A 21,407-nucleotide genomic window follows, 5' to 3' on the forward strand; every position below is an offset into this window, starting at 1 on the left:
CGCTCACCATATATGTAGCCAATGAGGATACCCCTTCCCCCATACACACGCAAAACGCTCAGAAATAGCAGAGTGTTATAAAGCTGACACATAATGTTATCACAGCAAAAACATGAAAAAATTATCTTCAAAAGAATCCAGAAGAATCCTGGCTGGCTGAATCGGTTGAACATGTGACTCTTAATTTCAGGGTCATGAGTTCAAGCCCCACATTGGAGGTAGGGAATTACTTAATAAATAAAAGTTTGTTTTTGTTTTCGTTTTTTAAAGGCCTCCAAGGGTTGGTGCACTTGCCTGGTTCAGTCTCTAAGGTATGCGACTCTTTTTTTTTTTTTTTTAAGATTTTTTATTTATTTATTCATGAGAACATAGAGATAGACAGAGACTCAAGCAGAGGGAGAAGCAGGCTCCATGCAGGGAGCCCGACGTGGGACTCGATCCTGGGTCTCCAGGATCCCACCCTGGTCCGAAGGCGGCACTAAACCGCTGAGCCACCAGGGCTGCCCTGGTATGTGACTCTTGATAAATCAGGTCTTCAGTTTGAGCCCCATGTTAGGCATAGAGATTACTCAAAAATAAAAAAAATTAAAAAATAAAAAAAAGCTTCTAGGGTGTTTTAAGTTCCATTTCCTAACTGGACATTTAAAATCTTAGACGCCTGGGTAGCTCAGCAGTTGAACATCTGCCTTCAGCTCAAGTCATGATCCCAGAGCCCTGGGATCAAGCCCCAGGTCAGGCTCCCTGCTCAGCAGGGAAACTGCTTCTCCCTCTCCCTCTGTCACTCCCCACCCCCTGCCCCGCTTGTGCCCACTCTCTCTGTGTAAAATAAGTAGATAAAATCTTTAAAATAAGTAAATAAATAAAATCGTAAAAGAGAAACAAAACAAAACACCCCACCAACCATGTATGAATTTAAGCTGAATAAGGGCTTTATGACAAAGGAAGGTATCTTGTAAGAAATAATAGCTTGCAATGAATCTAATTAAAACCCATGATGACATGATAAAAATATGATTATCAAATGTGATATAAGATTATTTTTTTAAAGATGTTATTTATTCATTCATGAGAGACACAGAGAGAGAGAGAGGGGCAGAGGCACAGGCAGAGGGAGAAGAAGCAGGCTCAAGGAAGGGAGCCCCATGCGGGATTCGATCCTGGGACTCCAGGATCACGACCTGGGCCAAAGGCAGGCGCTAAACTGCTGAGCCACCCAGGGATCCCATACAAGATTTAAAAAGAATCCTTGAGGAGTATGTGCTGGCTCAGTGGGCTAAGTGTCTATTAGCTCAGGTCTTGATCTCCAGGTCATGAGTTCAAGCCCTGCATTGGTCTCCACGCTGGGCATGGAACCTAGTTAAAAAAAAAAAAAAAAACACACCAGAAATTAAGTATGCTAGCTAACTGAATTTAAATAAATAAATAAATAAATAAATAAATAAATATAAAAAGAATCTTTGAGAAAGACACACCCTGAAAAAAAAAACAAAAATCTTAATGCAAAATTTCATAATACTTTTTTTTGTTGTTTTTAATCATAGGTTGAGGGCAAGAGGGAAGAAAGAGGCAAATAGAGAAATATAAACCTACTGAAGTCCTGTTGGTTTTGGGAGGGGGAGCAACAAGGCAGTGACACTGTACAAATTAATTTCAAGTTGCATGAAAAAGGTTCAAATATGACTGCTAAATTACTACAGTACACTAAAATTTTAAGTTTAATAACATAAAAAGTACCAGTGGCCACTACACTTGTTTTTACTGTAAGAACATTTTATGAATAAACACTGCTTCTTCCATTTACTAAGAGAATACAAGATATTTACAAAGGAATCAATCTGAAGAGAAGTTGGTCAGTTACAACATACAGGTGGGCATCACCCTTGTGAGAGCTTCTCACAAACCAAGCCCTCTACTAAACGTTTTTCATCTAACACTGAATCCTCACAGCCCAATCCACAGATGAAAAACAGTAGACTTGAAAAATGCCAACTCCAAATATAATTGGACAAAAGCACTTTTTAAAAAATGTTATTTTATTGTAAAAGTTCTTTTCTCAGTCTCATGTTGCCTTTTTCCAGGTAAGACAACTTCATCTATGTGAACTATTATAAATGAAGGAGAGACATGCATAAAGTAGACAGGATGTCTGACTTATGAATTATGTAATGATGTGGTGTGTCACTTGGACTGGATCACATAACTGATAGGTTATAGAACTAATAAATGGCAGCACTGGGGTCCAAACTCGAGTTTTTCTTTTTCTTTTTTTTTTTTTTAAGATTTTTAAAAATGTATTTATTCATGAGAGACACAGAGAGAGGCAGACACACAGGCAGAGAGAAAAGCAGGCTGCCCGTGGGGAGGATCACGCCCTGAGCTGAAGGCAGAGGCTCAACCACTAAGCCACACAAGTGTCCCCAAACTCGAGCATCTCTGATTCAACTTGCAAATGTCTTAACTACTCTATTAAAGAGTGTTCTCTAGAGGCAAATAAAGGCAGTGCCCACCTAAGTACTGCCCAGAAAGGATACCCAGACTCAAAGGAACTTAATTGGTACCAGAGGCAGCACCATTCCCCTTATGAAGATAGGGAAGGTTTTTGGTTCCATACTCACTAAGTAACTTCTAGTTTATGCTGGCTCCCATATGGCCTGCCTACAGGGAGAACGTGGCCTGGCCAGGGAATATACATACTTGGGACTGTTGGTGGTTCCACATCTCATTGTAAATTACTAAACTGGCAACCTGCTTTTACATATCCTTCTCAGGGAGTTGAGGTAACACAGGTCTTATTCCTAAAGACAACAGATTTTTAAGCTGAACCACCTCACTTTAAACTGTGCTGATTCTACCAAGGTGACACTGCCCCGTGGGAGCAGCTGTGCCCAGATGACACCCTTCTGTCTCACCACCTCCATCAAAGTTTTATAACATATACTTTCCAAACTGGAAAGTTTTCTAATTCCCTTTAAACTCTACAAAGGCTTTCACAATCTCTCTTGAAAACGTGTTATGAAACTCAGAATGAATGATATGCAGAGAATTTCTCCAGCTCTGAGAAGCTGTTGCTATAATGAACAGCAATATTTTCCTGTGGGGATAATGTTTCTCCATCTTTAAAAGTCACTTTCCACAGCTCAAATATGGTGAATTTGGAAAAAGTTCATCTAAGTTAACTAAATTGCAAACAAGTACATTAACCTTGCTGCTTGTAGTTTCTTTCTTTTATTTTTTTAAAGACTTTATTTATTCACGAGAGACACAGAGAGAGAGGCAGAGACACAGGAAGAGGGAGAAGCAGGCTCCATGCAGGAAGCCCGATGTGGGACTCAATCCCGGGACTCCAGGATCACACCCTGGGCTGAAGGCGGCACTAAACGGCTGAGCCACCCAGGCGTCCCACTGCTTGTAGTTTCTTAATATGTTATAAGATATCTGAGATATTAAAAAAAAAAATGAAGACTAACGAACATATACCCACACATCCAGCTTAAGAAATAAAATACTACGGATACAGTTGAAGCCTCTGGGTAGTGTTGTCATTGTATTATTGTGTAGCCTTTGCCATTATAGAAGTAAAATAGTATTCGATTAAGCAAGTAGACTTTTTCTCCCCCAGGTGCAATCTGGGCAGTAGCAGTGATTATCAGCCAAATCCATCTATTATGATAATTCTGAGTCTGACTGATGGGAGAATAGTGCAAGGTGACAAAACATCAACAGCTCTTGGTATGAATCTCGTATGCATGGACACAATGTCAGAACAGGTATTGCCCTGACCCGGACTTTCTGAACAGTCGTTTGGTCAAATTAGGCCTGAGGTTTGAGCTCTCTGTTTATATGCTACAGAGAAGAGTTTCTGGAGCTTTGAAAAGAAGAGTCTGCTTGCTATACAGACTAGCTTCCTAACCATGACTCTCATTGAATACTGGAAATGTTGGGATAGTCTGTCCAAGGCTAAGACATTTTCTAGGGTTCGTGCCTGTTCCCTCTCAAAGCACTCTACCCTTGTGCTAAAAATCAGTCTCATTATGTATCCCCAGCAGGGTGAAGGTGCTTGTTCCCGGGTATGATAACCTCAAACAAGTAATGATAATTTCCCTGGACTTCCTGACCAACAGAGCAATGTGGGCGCAGTGCAGCCTGTATTTATTGAGCACATTCCATGCCTGGTATTCTGGCTACAAAAATAAATTAACCACAGCTCCTCAAGAAGTTAATTCTGTGGTGGCTGTGCATAGACTTGGTGCATAAGAAAGAAATGATGGGAAGAGAACCAAAATTTTAAAAAAGGAAAAATGGGTGATGGAAGCAAAAAATATGTAATAAACACAAGTAAGCAGAGCGAGTCACTGAGGCAGGCTGTGCTGGTTTACTTTCTCCTATTTTGTGCTCCATTCCAGTTTCTTCCTAATTCTCTCGGCCTCCTCTATTCAACCCTGAGGGATCCGCTACATCTTTCTCTCCTAGACAGCCTCATGGCCTCTCCCACCTTTGATGAACTGACCTAGGCTGATGATTCCCAAATCCTTCCCCCTAGCTGGGCTCCAAGCCTGCACATGCCTCCACAGGCTCAACATCTCCAACTGGCATCTCTGACTGAGTACTTCCTGAACTGATCTCACCATACACCTCTCCCTCTGCTCCTCAAACCTGCTCTTCCTTTAATGCTTCCTCTCCCAGTTACAGACTCCACCATTTACTGGAACCCTCAGTATCAACCTGGACCTTCTGGCTAGCCCTCCTCCACACTTGGCAGATAGGTCCTGAGTATCTCCAGATTCCAGCCACTTCCCTCCATCCCCCTCCAGATCCAAGTGACTATCACCTGCCCCACAAATACTCCTTTTTACTTGTCTTTCAGAAGGCCTGCTCTTCAAAAAAACAATCACCAAACCCCGTTTAAAATCCTTCGCTAGGGGATCCCCAGGTGGCTCAGCGGTTTGGCGCCTGCCTTTGGCCCAGGGCGCAATCCTGGAGTCCTGGGATCAAGTCCGGTGTCAGGCTCCCGGTGTGGAGCCTGCTTCTCCCTCAGCCTGTGTCTCTGCCTCTCTGCCTGCCCCCCCCGCCCCGCATCAATCATGAATAAATAAATAAAATCTTAAAAAAAAATAAAATAAAAAATAAAAATCCTTCGCTAAAAATATAATACTAATAATAAAATGAATGAATGAATGAATGAATAAAATAAAATCCTTCACTAATGGGGCACCGGGCTGGCTCAGTCAGAGGAGTGTGAGAATCTTGATCTTGGGGTCCTGAGTTCAAGCCCCATGTTGGGTGTAGAGATTACTTAAATAAAATATAGTCCTTCACTAGCTTCCATACTACTTTCAGGACAAACCCAAACCCCTTAACAAAAACCCAGCAGTATGGATTTTCCTCTCCCCACCTGAGGCTCCAGGTAGATCACCTGCCTCAAGTCTTTGGCCTGCAGTTCCTTTGTTGGAACAGTCTTTTCCAGCCTTGGACAAATTCCACCCTGCACCATCCCTGTCCTCTCTGCTGCCTCTCCCTATTGTTTACAGCACCCTTTATTTTTTTTTTTTATTTTTCCTATCATAGCATGGATCAGACTGTTTTCTTAATGGTGTCAATACTAGCATGAGCTCCTACTACATATATCCTTGGCACTTAACACCTCTTTAATATGGAATAATCAAATGATTCTTAATAGTCACAGGGGACACAGTTTATCTATTCCTAACTTTTTATGCACTATGACAATGGGATTTCCAGTTAGCAATATAACCTGAGCATTTACAGGGAATAACCAGTTTCTCCATCTTTCTCTTATCCCAGAACCAACCAGCCAAAGACAGGAAAGCTCTTAACTGTAATTAGAGCCCTTTTCTTCACTAGGCCTTACATAGTAATTACACCTTACATAGCATCTTAAATTTAAGACATTATGTGGATCTTTGAGGACTCCACAACTTCCTACAGACAAGATTAGGGGTTTTCCAAGACAAACCTCCCTATGATAACTATAACACTGTTATTAGCTCTTTGGCTTCAGGACACCTAACTGGTTTAGTGGGAAGAGCATGTGATTCTTGATCTTGGGGTCATGGGTTCAAGCCTCACATTGGGTATAGAGATTGCTTAAAAAAAAAAAAAAAAAAAGTTAAAATAAAAAGACAAAAATATTTAAAAAAAAAAAAAAAGTGCTGGCTTTACATGCACTTTAAATCACACAACCACTCTTGAGCATTATCCCCATGGTTTAGATCAGGGAACCAGAGCCCAAAGAGGTCACATAACTAACTCATCCAAGGTTAAACAGCCAGTTGGTGAGGAAACCAGAATTCAAGCTCAGACAATATAACTTTACAATCTTGGCGTGGTCTGTGCAAAAGAGTCAGTGAATGAAAGTCAGTAAACTGTACTAGATCAGAAGGACACAGTTGGGATTATATTAGAAAGGGGGGACTTGGGGATCGCCCGGTTTGGCGCCTGCCTTTGGCCCAGGGCGCGATCCTGGAGACCGGGGATCCAATCCCACGTCGGGCTCCCGGTGCATGGAGCCTGCTTCTCCCTCTGCCTGTGTCTCTGCCTCTCTCTCTTTCTCTCTCTCTCTCTCTGTGTGACTATCATAAATAAATAAATAAAAAAAGAAGGGGGGGGGGGACTTGGATAATCCTGAATGCATTACTATTTGCTTTTGGATTACATTTTAAGGGAGCCAATATAAGCATTTTCAAAACTTGGGCACTCTTCGTGATCTTACGGGGTACACCCGAAGAAAGACCGCTTGCTCTAAGACCTCTTGCTCTGTATCTATTCCTTCTTCCCAGGGAGGGGGAGCTTGCAAACTCCGACATCATGGCCAGGGACCTCCCTGGAGAACACAGGGGGCAGCGTGCATTACAAGGCTGGGAAGGAAGGCACAAAGCCAGGCTAAAGACGCCTACAGCCTTTTGGGGGGTTGGGGGGCTCACCTCTCGCAGCTCCAGTCTCTGGGCCACAGCTTCCAGGCTCTCCTGGCCAGTGCTCTCCACAGACAGCGTGAACTCCACAAACTCGTTGTTGAGCAGCTGGATCCGGGCAACCAGGCAGCTCTTGCTGGACACCGTGTAGCGCCGGGTGCGTTTCAGTTTCAGTCCGAACGGCAGGGGCATCTTCTTCTCCCTCCGAGCGCGGTGGACAGGTCAAGCGGGCAAGGCACCGCCACCAATCGGGTGGTGGGGACGGCGGGGGAACAAGCTCCTCTCCCGCCGGGAGGAGTCCTGGACAGTCTCCGGCTGCTCACCCAGCAGCAGCTGCTGCCGCCATCAAAAGGCAACCGAGTCCCCAAAGGCCGGGTGGGGGGAGCATCCACGCCAGTGCTGGGGACAGACGGACACCGGTTACAGGGGCCAGGGCAACTTCTGACCTGTCTGTATTTGTATACCCCTCCCCCACCTCCACCTCTTGAGCTTTTTAAAAATAAAATTAAAAAAAAAAATCACTAAAGCCCTATCCAAAGAACAAGCTCCCCCCACTGCGTCCTGGATAAAGAAGGTATCACCAGGACCTGGGCGGCCAGGGAGGGAGCCTACCACCCGGCTCCAGCCCTCTGGAAGCCTTCGGATAACGCGAGGCACCTCCGGGCCCAAGCGGATCGCGGCTGGGGCTACCGGGCCGCCAAACTCGGTAGCCGGCCTGTAGGGGCTCCGCGCTCAAGTTTCGAGGGTTTCTTTTTTTTTTTTTTTTAGCCTTAATTTTGCTGGCTCCCTAAAGCGCCAGGTGTGGGGGTGCTTGAGTCCTTAACAGGAGATGAGGTGCACAAGAACAGCTCCCAAAGCGCTAAGCACGCCCCGTGAGACACGGGGACCCTGCACCCACGGGGGGGGGGATCCCCGGGAACTTCTGGCAGCTGCGAGGTCCAGGGAGGCGAAACGCCCCACACGCGCCCGCAGGGCCGCTGCGGCTCTGCAAACGTCTACGTCACCAAACTGATCGATCGATTCGCAAGCCCGAAGGACGCCAGGAATGCGGGTTGTCCGATTACCACCCGAAGCACGGACGTTCGGCAAAGGGCGGCCCCGGCTTCCCCGCCGATGGGGCCGCCGGGAGGGGCGGCGGGCCTGCGCCCCAGCAGGGCCGCGGCCCGGAAGCCTGAAGCACCATCCTGGGTTCTCCAGGGGCGGCCCGGGCCGAGCGAGCCGGGCGAGCGGAGGGAATCGACGGCCGGGGACCTCGCGCTCGGACTCAAACCCCCCGCCCCCGGCGCGCGCAGCGTCCTCCCCGCCGCGTTGCCCCGGCCAACGCGCAGCCTCAGAAGTCCCGGAACGCTCCGCCCGCCGCCCGCGTTTCCGGACGGACGCGCGACGGAAGGACCGGCCCCTGCTGCCCCCCCCCCTCCCCTCCCCCCGCCCAGCTCGAGCCCCAGGGAAGGGGGCGGGGCGGGGGCGGGGGCGGTCCGGCTCCGGGCTTGCAGCCTCGGGACGCACACACACCGCCCCCCATAACGTGACTTACAACGTTTCTAAACACACCTGTTGATGCTAACTCCTGGGCTTGGAGCAAACAGCGTGAGCGGCGGCGATGGGGGGCGGGGGGGCGGGGGGGGGGGTCACACTGCCTGGGTTTTTTTCTCCTCCTCCCCGCCCCGGCCAGCGAGTCAACAAAATCCCGGGACGGTTCCCACCCTTTGTTTTTCTTTCTGAGTGGAGGCCGCCTGGTTAGACGGATGGCTGAGAACCGTCGAGCGAGGCCCGGCCGCGGCTGGCTACCCTGAACTTGGCCGGGGAACCGCGGGCAGGGGCAGGGGCAGGGACAGGGGCAGCCCTCCATCCTCTCCCCTGGGAGACGCGGAACCCAGGCCAGGGAAGGAGCGGCTGTAGCTCAGCTTCGCCCTGGGCACGGATCCCAGGTTCCTCCTCCCCAGGGCTCCGCTCTTTTCCGCTTTTCCTGCGTCTGGGTTTCAAGAGGCGATGGACGCAGCTATTCCACTGGGCTCTGCCCAAGCTAACGTTTTGTAATTCCATTCCACAAAAGTGTCTTGCGTCCCTGAGGACGAGGCAGCCTAGTGGGCAGTGTGAGAAATCTAAGATGAGCCGAACCCTAAGCCGTCACTGCCCTTAAGGAGATTACACGCGAGCTATAATTACATACAGGGCTGCATCTCGAGTAAGGACCGAGCCACAGCTTCCTCTGTTTCTGTTTTCGTGCTTTGGTCGGTGGTGGTTTGCTTTTTGCCCTTGGAGTTCTGGTTATGCCCACGTGGCCAGAAAAATTAAAAACAAGGACCAGAGGAAGAAGGCCAAAGGAAGGGGAGAAAAAAAAAAAAGGAATACTTAAAGGGCTGTTTTAAACAACAGCTTTTGCTGAGTACCTTCTATGAGTAAAAGCACCATACTAAAGGGGGGAGGGGTGACATAAGTATTATTAAAAGAGTCTTCACTTGCAGTTTTTTGTTTTTGGGGGGGTTTTTGCTGTTTTAAATGCTCTTTGCTATGTCAGGGTATAAACTAAATATAGTTGAGGCAGAATAAAAAAAAAATCATGAGATGAGAACTTTAATAAGTTTTTGACTAGAAAATTGCCTGATAGGGGATCCCTGGGTGGCGCAGCGGTTTGGCGCCTGCCTTTGGCCCAGGGCGCGATCCTGGAGACCCGGGATCGAATCCCACGTCGGGCTCCCGGTGCATGGAGCCTGCCTCTCTCTCTCTCTCTCTGTGTGACTATCATAAATAACTAAAAATTAAAAAAAAAGAAAATTGCCTGATAAGCCATCAGTGTTTTGTATGATACAAATATTAAGAGATTATATATATATGACATACCACATATACTACATAAATACCTTTCTGAGATGAGGTGGTGGATTTCAATTTTATATACAAATTAGGGTAACGAAAAAAATGGGACAGGTTAAGAGGTTAAGTAGTGTGATGAAGGGAAGATATTGCATATATGCAGAGGAAAGATTAATGTTTGTATTGAGTGTTCAAATATGGTGGATTCTTCATTACAAGGAAAGACCTATGCCTTGAAGGCAGATATTACAGTATACAACTTAATTATTAACTTAAGCTCTGATTAAGCAAATGCAGAGTAAAACTTTGAGTTGTTCCTGATGTTTGAAATGTTTTACATCAGATAAAGAAAAACCAATGTCTCCTCTTTATTTTGGTAGATATTATAATGTGTCAGAAAAGTTGAGGGGTGAATATGGGTGTGGATATAAGGATGCATTTTTCCCCAAGATCTATCCACAAGAATAGCCTGCTTTCTGCGTATTTATATAAAACCTGTGTTAAAATAATGCTGTTTAATAATTTAGATAATTATCAATGATTTACACATTTTAATTTTCAGTTTTCACTAGCAAATCATGTCAAAGTTATGAATGTTCCAATAGAGTAGAAATGTAAGTTGCTTTTGGGGGGGGGTCTGTTTCAGGTGTAAAATAATATACAATAACTTGAAAGATCTGCAATTATAGCTTATCTAACTGCTAAAGAGATCATTCATAATTGGCTTTTGAAAGGAAAAGCTAGGAAACACTTTCTCTACAAAACCATTTTTGAATGTAATAAGAGATACATGTTAAATTCTGTTCCACTTTTCAAAAGGCAGTCTGGGGTATCTGTGAATTCATTTTAACGTTTTCATATTCCCTTTCAAAAGTTTGTCAAATACCCTGTAACTCTGAATCCTGTCGTTTCCACCCTTGCTAAGATCCTCCCCACATGTAATTTTGCCAAAGACACTCCAAAATAATCACAGGGGGTCTATGGCATCTTTAGAGTAACATACAGATCTATATAGCATTTAAATCAAACATATTTCTCATGGACAATATGCGTAGATACTCGAGAATAAGATACCCTAGAAACAAAACACAACTACTATCAGAGTAAAATTACTGTCGTATCCCAAAGTCAAAAAAAAAAAAAAAAAAAATCTGCCAGCAGCTAATTAGGCGTTCAGCGGTCGTCAGGGCACACGGCGCGTTTCGAACGTGCCTGCGAGTGCGCGCTGTGATTATAGGGCTTTCGCAGCAAAAGAGAGAAGACGTGCATGCCAAGGGCGGCCAGTCTAATCAGGATTTGCAGAAATCACAAGCCGGAATCTGCAGACCCAAGAATTCTTTTTCCCAGAGTAAACACTCTTTACTGCAAAACAAGTCATCACCAAACAATCCCTCCCCTCCTCGCCTCCTCGCCTAAGTTATCTGGCAAACCTTAATATTCCGAGAAGCACCAAAAAAAAAAAAAAAAAAAAGGCTTAGAAGACTGCTAGAACCCTGATGCAGAAGTAAGCCGCAACAAGCCGGCAAGGAGTGCAGAAGTTCGCGCCCCCCGGGTAGCAGCGCAGTGCCGCAGACCGCGGAGGAGCTGGGAAGGGAAGGCTTCTCCGGTCTTTGTTACGCTCCTGCCGCGGGGTCCGGGGGTCCCGGGCGGGCGGACGCGCTCCGGGGCCCCCGCCGGGCGACACGCCCCGCCGCCCGCCGCCCGGGCCCGCGCGCTCACCTGCTCCCGCTCCCGCATCCTCGGGGCCGCGCGCCCCGCTCAGCGCCCGGCCTCCCGGGGTCCCGCCGCGCCGCCGCCGCCGCCGCCGCCGCCCCCGCCGCGCCCGCACGCCAGCCCGCGCCGCCGCGCGCTCATGGGGCCCGCGCGCCGCACTTCCTGTCTCCGGAACCCCGGCCCGCGGACCATTCCCCGGGCAGAGTCCGGCGGCGGCGGCGGCGGGGGCGGCGGCGGGGGTGGGGCCGCACCGACGCACCGACGGACGAAGGCGCACGGGCCGGGGCGGCGGGGCGGGGGCGGGGGCGGCGGCGGCGGCGGCGGCGGCGGCGGGGCGGCCCTCCCCCGGGGGCGGGCGGATCCGGGGCGGCGGCCGCGGCGGCCCGTGACCTCAGAGAGTTGGAATGCGGGCGGCGGGGCGCGGGGGGGCGCGGGGGGGCGCGGGGGGACAGCTGCGCCCGGCCGCCGCCGAGGGGGCGCGCCGCTGCGCCTTTCCTCCTATGACCGCTTATTTTAAGGGCTTCCAGATACAGCGCGGCTTTCAGTCCAAACGTGGGCAGGGGGATGTTCGCGTGCTTCCAGGGCCCGCAGGACGCTATATCGCCAGAGCGGTCCGTGTACCGCTGTGCACTTCTGAGAACAGCTCCCAGATTCTAGGTCTTACTTCCGTGCACCTCCAAAAAAAAACCAAAAAAAAAAAAAAAAAGGAGCGTCTGCCTTGGGCTCAGGGCGTGATCCTGGGGACCCGGGATCGAGTCCTGCATCGGGCTCCCTGCACGGAGCCTGCTTCTCTCTCTGCCTGTGTCTCTCTCTGCCTCTCTCTCTCTCTCTCTCTCTCTCTCTGTCCCCCATGAATAAATAATTTTTTTTAAAAGGTGGAGGAAACACCCTTAAGTACTGGGTGGGAAAGTCCCCTTCTATCCACCCCTCCACCCCCCCAAAAAGGTTGATGTGCCTCAAATAACCTCTAGGTCTCCAAAAGAGCTGTATGCATATGCAATACCCGGTAGAGCCATTCGGGATGGGGGCTCCACGGTCAAGCTGTCTGGGTTCAAATCTCAGCGCCAACACTCTAGCTGGGGAACCTGGTGCAAATTTCCTGACCTCTCTCTGTGTCGGCTTCCTCTCTCTCTCTTTTTTTTTTTTTTTTTTTTTTGGATAGTTATGGGTTTTTTTTTTTTTAAGATTTTATTTATTTATTCATGAGAGACAGAGAGAGAGAGAGAAGCAGAGACACAGGCAGGGGGAGAAGCAGGCTCCATGCAGGGAGCCCGACGCGGGACTCGATCCTGGGACTCCAGGATCGGGCTTCCTCTCTTCAAAAGTGAGAAGAAGAATCACTGCGGAGTAACTTGTGTAAAATATATGGGAAGGGATTCATTTAACTCTAGACCCCATTAGCAGTGTTTATTATTACATGATCACTATATTTTTAACCGGTTTTATTACTCAGTTGGAATACCTAAGTGAAGGACTAAAACTATGTGACCCTAACAACCATGACCAAAGAGTTGTTTGACGTTTACCTGGCATGTGGTTTGAGCGACTGGAGCAGGGAAGCTTTTATTTTGCGCATTTTTTTTTTTTTTTAATTTATGATAGTCACACAGAGAGAGAGAGAGGCAGAGACACAGGCAGAGGGAGAAGCAGGCTCCATGCACCGGGAGCCCGACGTGGGATGCGATCCCGGGTCTCCAGGATCGCGCCCTGGGCCAAAGGCAGACACCAAACTGCTGCGCCACCCAGGGATCCCTGCGCATTTTAATTTAAGTGATTTTTAAAAAAAAATACTGTTTCTAAGATTTTTTATTTTTTAATTTATTCAGAGAGAGAGAAAGAGGCAGAGAGAGGGAAGAGGAGGCTCCATGCAGGGAGCTTTATGTGGGACTTGATCTGCTTGATGTGGGACTCGATCTGCTTGATGTGGGACTCGATCTGGAGTCTCCAGGATCACACCCCCGGCTGCAGGTGGCGTTAAACCGCTACGCCACCGGGGCTGCCCAAAAATACTGTTTCTAGAAAGATTTTTTGTGTTAAATTTTATTTAACTCTCATTATCATCGACAATTAGCAGCCACTTATCGAGTCCTTACTGTGCCTAACTCATGGTCCCTGCACACAGAGGACTTCTGGTCTAGTGGAAGATGATGTACACACACCGTACGTACATCATTGATGTATGAGCGCTATGAGAAAACAAATCCCAGGCAAGATTCAAGTCAAGCAATGGAGCTAAAAGCAATTAAGATTACATGTGTTTCTGATAGAAAAAAATAATTAATTCTGTTTGTAATTGAGGGGCACCTGGGTGGCTCAGTGGTTGAGCATCTGCCTTTGGCTCAGGGCATGATCTCGGGGTCCTGAGATGGAGTCCCACATCAGGATCCCCGCAGGGAGCCTGCTTCTCCCTCTGCCTCTGTCTCTGCCTCTCTCTGTGTGTCTCTAATGAATAAATAGATAAAATCTTTAAAAAAAATAAACTAGCTTCTTCAAAAAGAAATTCTGTTTGTAATTGATATTTCAGCAGGACACCATGAGGGGTCAAGTTGTGTGTGAGAAAAGAAGACGTTAAAATAAGCTCCTTTTCTGGTCTTCCAAGGTAGAAACATTGAAATTATGTGAGACTCTTTTCCCTTTCTCATCTCCAGCCTACCATGAAGATCTGATATTTCCTCCTTTACACCATCTCACAATTTCTTTTTTTCTCTCTACCTCGCCCCCTCCCACTTCCCAAAATTCTAAATCATCATTTTACATCCGGATTATTGCAACAAGGGTGGTCTAACATCTAATTTCTCAGTTTTCTCTCCTTTTCATGCAAATACCAAGCTTACCTCTGTCTCAGGTTTATCACTCCCGATGGACACACACATACCCATACCCACGCCCCCACCAGGCTAGCTTTTCCGCCTGTACTTTAAGGGCTTTCTAAGCTGATCCTAGCCTCTCTGCCCATCCTTAATTTTTCTCTTCCCCCCAGAATGCCCCAGTCAAGCTGTTTCTCCAGGCCCGTAGTATCTCCTGTGCCCCCCACCCCCTTTCATTTGTCTAAGTCTTTCCTTGCCCTTCAAGCCTCAATTCAAGCCTCTCTGCTTCCAAGAAAACTTCTTAACCATCCCATTCCACAGTGATCTCCATACTTGGCAAGAGCTTTAAAAACTATTTCATGAGGGCTTCTTTTATACCTCCTAGAATTCCTAGGACACTACTGGCAGAGAGTAGGCACTAAAAAAAAACCGTGTTAATTGAATCGGGAAGAAAATAAAAGTATTTTAAAAATAGAAAATGATCATAAAACCCCAAGGGATATTAGACAACAGATTTGAACTTCCTCCCTCACACTGCACCAGTGTCATTTGCTGACCAAATATTTGAACTCTATTTTCCCCTCAACTACGTTAATTTGACAGTAGCTACCCCATGATAAGCCACATGAACAGCCCCTTCACAACGTCATTGGCTTATGTTTGAATGAAAGGAAGAGAAGTAATTTGTATAGTTCAAGCCCAAAAGATACAAAAAGGTATAAGTAAAAGTCTCCTTACCTGCCTGCTAGACACCTAGCTCTCCTGTTGCCAGTAACCAGTTACCATAATCTGTATCTATCTAGAGATACTCTGTAGATAAATAGCCATTACCTATCTGTATCTTTACCTCCTCTTGTTACCCAGAAAGTGGCGTATTATGAGTACATATACATATGGAGATATTTCTTATTAAAATAAAGAAATTAAAATTTAAGGGGCACCTGGCTCAGTCATTGGTAGAGCTTGTGACTCTTGATCTCTGGGTTGTTAAGTTTGAGCTCATGTTGAGTGTAGAGATTACTCCAAAAAAAATTTTTTTTTTAAGATTTTATTTATTTATTCATGAGAGACAGAGAGAGAGTGAAAGAAGCAGAGACACAGGCAGAGGGAGAAGCAGGCTCCATGCAGGGAGCCTGATGTGGGAGTCGATCCCGGGACTCCAAGATCAGGCCCTGGGCAAAGGGCGGTGCTAAACCGCTGAGCTACCTGGGCTTTTCTCAAAAATAAAATCTTAAAAAATAAATAAATAAAATTTAAAAAAGAAAGTCCTAAACTAAAAAAAGATACTCAATGAAAGGAAAGGAAATTGTGGTTTTGGTGGTGCACTGACTAATATATTCTTATGAGTTAAGAAATTCAGGGTGCCTGGCTGCCTGAGTTGGTGGAACATGCGACTCAAGCTTAGGGTTGTGAGTTAAAACCCTACATTGGGTGTAGAGATTACTTAAAAAAAAAATAAAGTCTTAAAAAAAGATATTAATCTGCTTTGATAGCTTGGTAGGTACTGTACCTCACTATGTAAATGACCATCTTCTGCAAGAATCTTTTTTTTTTTAATTTTTATTTATTTATGATAGTCTCACAGAGAGAAAGAGAGGCAGAGACACAGGCAGAGGGAGAAGCAGGCTCCATGCACCGGGAGCCCGACGTGGGATTCAATCCCAGGTCTCCAGGATCGCACCCTGGGCCAAAGGCAGGCACCAAACCGCTGCGCCACCCAGGGATCCCTTCTGCAAGAATCTAAACCAAATGACGGCCCTCTCTCCTCCCACCGCATAGAGGTAATGATTCCCAGAGGGAAGCAATAGCAAGAGCCAGAGCTAGAAAGGTGAAATCTCTTTTATTCCAAATTTTCTGTGTCCTCTCCCTGCTATATTCAACACCTCATCAGGTGCAGCAGCTTTTCAGCTGCAAAAGAGTGAGATGAAAGAGCATGGATTTCCCTGGATATCAGAGAAACGATGATGTTGGCAGTATATTTGTTCAAATGGACAAGAAAATGGAAAATGTTTATCAATCCCTATAGCAAAACTACTGTAGGTATAATTCCCAACACTTGGGCTTTTGAGCCAAGGGCAGACATACTATGTGATACTCACTATTGAAAAACCTGTACTCATCCTGCCTTTATTCTGAGCCAGAGGCCACTAAAAGAAAGATAAATAAGATGACTTAGGCACACGCACACACACGTTCCAGTACTATATATATGTATATTATAGCAGGAGAACGTATTAGTGAGAATATATTTTAAAGGGGGTAGTCATGTCTAGTTTAACACTGTGATCAGCTTCCACCTGAGTCTAGAAGGACAAACAAAAAAGCTCACTAAGAAGGAAAGGAAGAAAAAAGCATTCCAGGCTGAAGGAAACTGCCCTACCTCTGCTTCACCACACACACATACGCACACGTAATACACATTTGCAAAGGTTGTGCATGTGCAGCATCCAGCTGGAATGCTGCCCTGAGACGAGGCTGGGGCTGCAGATAAGAGGAGGCCACTGTTAGAGGACTCAGGTCTCCATGGAGTTGACCTTAGTCCTTAGGCCCCTCTGACTTCAAAACCAAAGCTCTTTTTAGGCACCTTTTCTCTCTAGTTTATTATTATTTTTTTCATCTTCTCTCCCAGGGATCCCTCATCTTCTCTCTTTAAAAGACAATCCAGGGCAGCCTGGGTGGCTCATTGGTTTAGTGCCTTCTTTGACCCAGGGTGTGATCCTGGAGACCTGGGATTGAGTACTGCATAGGCCTCCCTACATGGAGCCTGCTTGTGTCTCTGCCTCTCTCTGTCTCTCTTTATGTACCTCTCATGAATAAAATAAATAATATCTTAAAAAAAAGACAACCCAGAATCCTCTTAGCCAGCATTGTGGTTTGATGAAATCTAGTCCTCATTCTATCCCCTATAGCAAAATATATCATTCCTCTTGGACTGCAGGGTCCTTCCATGTCAGAAAAGAATTCTTTTAGCCCAGCTTAGTATTTTTTAAGCTAAATACTCTTAGTTCCTTTAATGGTTTTGCTCTGGTCATCATCATGATCATCTTCCTCTGGATGTGATCTGATTTATGAAGCTGCATCTCAAAAGGGAAGCACCTTGTAGTGTTGGACCACTGAACACCATTGGTTTAGTGGGTTGCCCCCTTTGATCCAGACACTGTAACTCCTCCTGAGGTCTAAATGTGTGAATTCTTTTTTTTTTTTTTAAGATTTAAAAAAAAGAGATTTTCTTTCTTTTCTTTCTTTCTTTCTTTCTTTCTTTCTTTCTTTCTTTCTTTCTTTCTTTCTTTCTTTCTTTTGAGAGAGAGAGAGAGAGAGCCAGAGAGCACAAACAGGGAGAAAGAGCATGAGGGGGGTGGGTGCAGAGGGAGTGAATTCTTTTTTACTTTTTTTTAAGTGAGCTCTAGGTCCAATGCAGGGCTTAAAGTCACAACCCCAAGACCAAGCATCACATGTTCTACTGACTGAGCCGGCTAGGTGCTCCCCCTCACTTTCTTTTTTAAGTAAAAGCATTTCTTTTCATCTTCTCTTTATTATTATAAATATGTGCATTCTTAAGTAGCTGGCAAATCTCTTCTTCCATAGTTTTAAATGGATTATTCTGAAAGTTAACCCTTTTTTGAATACATTTTAATAAGTTTCCATGATCGAAATACATTTTAAAAAATATTTTATTTATTTATTTGACAGAAAGAGAGAGAGAGCACAAGCAGGGGGAGCAGCAGAGGGAGAGAGAGAAGCAGACCCCCTATAGAGCAGGGAGCCCCATGTGGCTGGATCCCAGGACTCTGGGATCATGACCCAAGCTGAAGGCAGATACTTAATCTACTGAGCCAGCCAGGCGCCCCATCCCAAATACATTTTAATGAAAACATTTTCTATTCTCTGTGAAATGTTCTTTCAAAATTATCTAAATATTGACTAAGGATTTTCTAACCAGTAATGGATACAAAAACCTGTGTTTTCATTCTTAGTTCTGAAATGGTGGCTGAAGGGGACGCCTAGGTGACTTAGCGGTTAACTGTCTGGAGTCCCACATAATAAATAAAATCTTAAATAAATAAATAAAATCTTAAATAAATAAATAAATGATAATAAATGAATGAATGAATGAATAAATAAATAAATAAATAAATAAATACCTTCTCAGACCCAACCAGTGCTGGGAGTCAGAGTACAAAGATGAGGAAGACTGAGTCCCTGATTTCATGACACTCACAATTCAAAAGATAGTACATTATTTCTATTTCTTCACCCACTATTTAATTTTCTTTAAGATTTTATTTATTCATGAGACACAGAGAGAGAGAGAGAGGCAGAAACACAGGCAGAGGGAGAAGTCAGCTCCATGCAGGGAGCCCAACGTGAGACTTGATCCAGGGTCTCCAGGATCATACCCTGGGCTGAAGGCAACGCTAAACCGCTGAGCCACCGGGGTTGCCCTGAGAAGGTACTTAATTTTTAATCAACAAACGCAGTGCTGCTGTGAGCCCAGCACAGCTCAAAATGCTTCCCAAATATTAACTTATTTCATCCTTATAAACCTATGCAGGAGAAATTGCTATCATACTTATATCATAGATGAGAAAACCGAGGCACCGAGAGGTGAAGCAACTTGCCTAAGGTCTTGGAGAGAGAATCAGGGCTGGGATTCAAACCCAGACAGTCTGTCTCCGGTGTCCTTGTTTTTAGTCACTTTGCTCCACTGCTTCTCATTAATGTTGGATGAGTACATGATCATTGGACCAATCCATGAGGAATGCTTTTTTAAATTTATTTTTCCTACAAGTATTTCATTTAAGTGCTTCCTATGTGTCTAGCATCCTGAAAGAAATTTTGGAGAAATGCAGAACTACAAGAGGTTTTTTTTTTTGTTTTTTTTTTTTTTAAGATTTTATTTTTATTCATGAGAGACACAGAGAGAGAGAGAGGCAGAGACACAGGCAGAGGGAGAAGCAGGCTCCAGGCAGGTAGCTCAATGCAGGACTCGATCCCAGACCTCCAGGATCATGTCCCAAGCCAAAGGCAGGCACACAACCACTGAGCCACCCAGGCGTTCCAAGAGTTTGTAATTTTGTTAGACAGGGCACAATTAATGTTAGAGAGGGTGTATTAAGTGTCATACTAGTAGCTCTCACATGGATGCTATAGGAACTCAGAAGAAAAAAATGACTATATAAGATAAAGGGCCATGTGGCAGATAGACCCCAGGTGGCCCCATAATTCCTGCCCCTTCTGTTCACACCCTGTATAATCCCCTCCCCCAATCCCCCTGATTGTGGGCAGCACCTATGACTTGCTTTTTGTTACTGGATTTGGCAAAAAAAGGGTGGGGGGAGATTTTGCAGATGTAATTAGTTCCTAAACCACTGATTTTGAGGTCAGGCCCTGGGTCGCCCTAAGTTACCAAATGAAGTGAAAACTCTAAAAAGAGGAACTGAGCTTCCTCTGAACTGACATGGCTAGCCCATGTTGAAGAAGTGCATGGCAAGGAACTGTGGGCAACATCTATGGACTGAGGGCAGCCTCAAGACAACAGCTAGGAGAAGTTGGGGCCCTTGCTCATAAAGTTGCAAGGGAATTAATCCTGCTAACACCACTGATGGGCTTAAAAGTGGAGTGTTCCTCTGTCAAGCCTGCAAATGAGAACACGGCACTAGTACCTCAACTGCAGCCTTATGAGAACCTGATCAGAGGACTCAGGCTATGCTCAGATACCCGCCTCATGATAAACGCGTGTGTCTGAAGCTGCTAAGTTTAGTATGGTCCTTTGTTATTAAGCAATGGAGAGCTAATAGGGACAGCTTCCAGATTTAGAGGATATGGGGGAGAAGGGAGACCTCTCTCTGCTTAGTACAAGATTTTGTGATCATGGCAGGGAGAATGAAGCTGTTATTTTTTTATTTTTATTTATTATTATTATTTTTTATTGAATGAAGCTATTATTGACAGAAACAGGGAAGTCAGGAGTAGAAACCAATCCTAGTGGGGGATGGGAAAGATAATGAAAACTTAAGTTTTGATGTGCTGAATTTGGGGAAAATACAAATGCCTGCAGTCATCTGGAATTAGGGATTGGGGTTTAAGGGAAAATTCAGGGGTGACAGACCTGGTTTTTCTCAGCATAGAGGTGACAGCTGAAATCCTGAGAATAATAGAGTTCTCTAAAAGAAGGGGTTCAGAAAGAAAGGAGCAGGAAAGTGACTACAGATCTTGGGGAAGGAAGGCAGGACTAGACCCAAGGGAACCAGTAACTGTGGAATCGTTAGAAAGGACTGTGATTGGGGCACCTGGGTGGCTAAGTGGGTTGGGCATCCAGCCCTTGATTTGGGCTCAGGTCGTGATCTCTGGGTGGTGGGATCACAGCTCTGCCCTAGGCACCCCACTCTGTAGAGTCAGCTTGAGATTCTCTTTGTTTCTCTCCCTCTGCTCTCTTTCTTTCTCATAAATAAATAAGGATCTTTTTCTTTTTAGATTTTTTATTTTATGTACTCATGAGAGATACAGAGCGCGCGAGAGAGGCAGAGACGCAGGCAGAGGGAGAAGCAGGCTCCATGCAGGGAGCCCGACGTGGGACTCGATTCCGGGTCCCCAGGATCAGGCCCCGGGCTGAAGGCGGCGCTAAACCGCTGCGCCACTGGGACTGGCCCAAGATCTTTTTCTTAAAAAAAAAAAAAAAAAAAAAAAAAAAAAAAAAGAGTACTGTGCTTAATCGGTTCTGTTGGCTCTGGGCGTAATTATAATGCAACCGCTAGGAGGCAGTCTATCTTACAGGTAAGAAAAGTAAGAACTCAAAGGTTTAAATCATCCAGACCCACTGTCACACTAAAAGCAAGCGAATGCAGGATTCTAACTCAGCTATCACACCAAAGCCAGGGATCCTTCCGCTGCCTTTAATTCATCTTTATTTTCCAAAGAAAGGGTAAATAAATTGCGTAAGCGGGGGCGAGGAACGGGGGGAAGCTCTCCAGGTGAAACGGGAAGCATCCTCCCGCCGCTGCTCTCCTTGCTGCCGGTAGAGGTCGCCCGAGCGCGGACTCCGCGGGGCCCCCCCGGTGCGCGCAGGCGCGGGCGCAGGCGCAGGCGCAGGCGCGCTGGGCTCCGCTCGCCCTGGCGCGCAGGGCCGGTGGGGGCGGGTCACGCC

At 46.0% G+C, this 21,407-nt stretch overlaps 1 protein-coding gene across 2 annotated transcripts in view; it reads right to left on the reverse strand.

The window, feature by feature from the left end:
- PTPN21 (protein tyrosine phosphatase non-receptor type 21) overlaps positions 1 to 11,577 on the reverse strand; it is a 79,508-nt gene extending 67,931 nt beyond the window's left edge. Inside the window, exons 1-2 of one of the 2 annotated variants that reach the window (XM_072839620.1) lie at positions 11,463 to 11,577; positions 6,942 to 7,328 (exon numbers count right to left, since the gene is read on the reverse strand). In XM_072839620.1, coding sequence (XP_072695721.1) covers positions 6,942 to 7,121 — 180 coding nt within the window. In that variant the 5' untranslated portion in view covers positions 7,122 to 7,328; positions 11,463 to 11,577. Of the gene's footprint in view, positions 1 to 6,941; positions 8,227 to 11,462 lie in introns of those variants that run through there. The other variant, XM_072839621.1, reaches the window with a different exon arrangement.
- Positions 11,578 to 21,407: the final 9,830 nt, after the last annotated feature.

Source organism: Canis lupus, chromosome 9 (genome assembly GCF_048164855.1).
Source record: "Canis lupus baileyi chromosome 9, mCanLup2.hap1, whole genome shotgun sequence".
NCBI classification, from domain to species: Eukaryota; Metazoa; Chordata; class Mammalia; order Carnivora; family Canidae; genus Canis; species Canis lupus.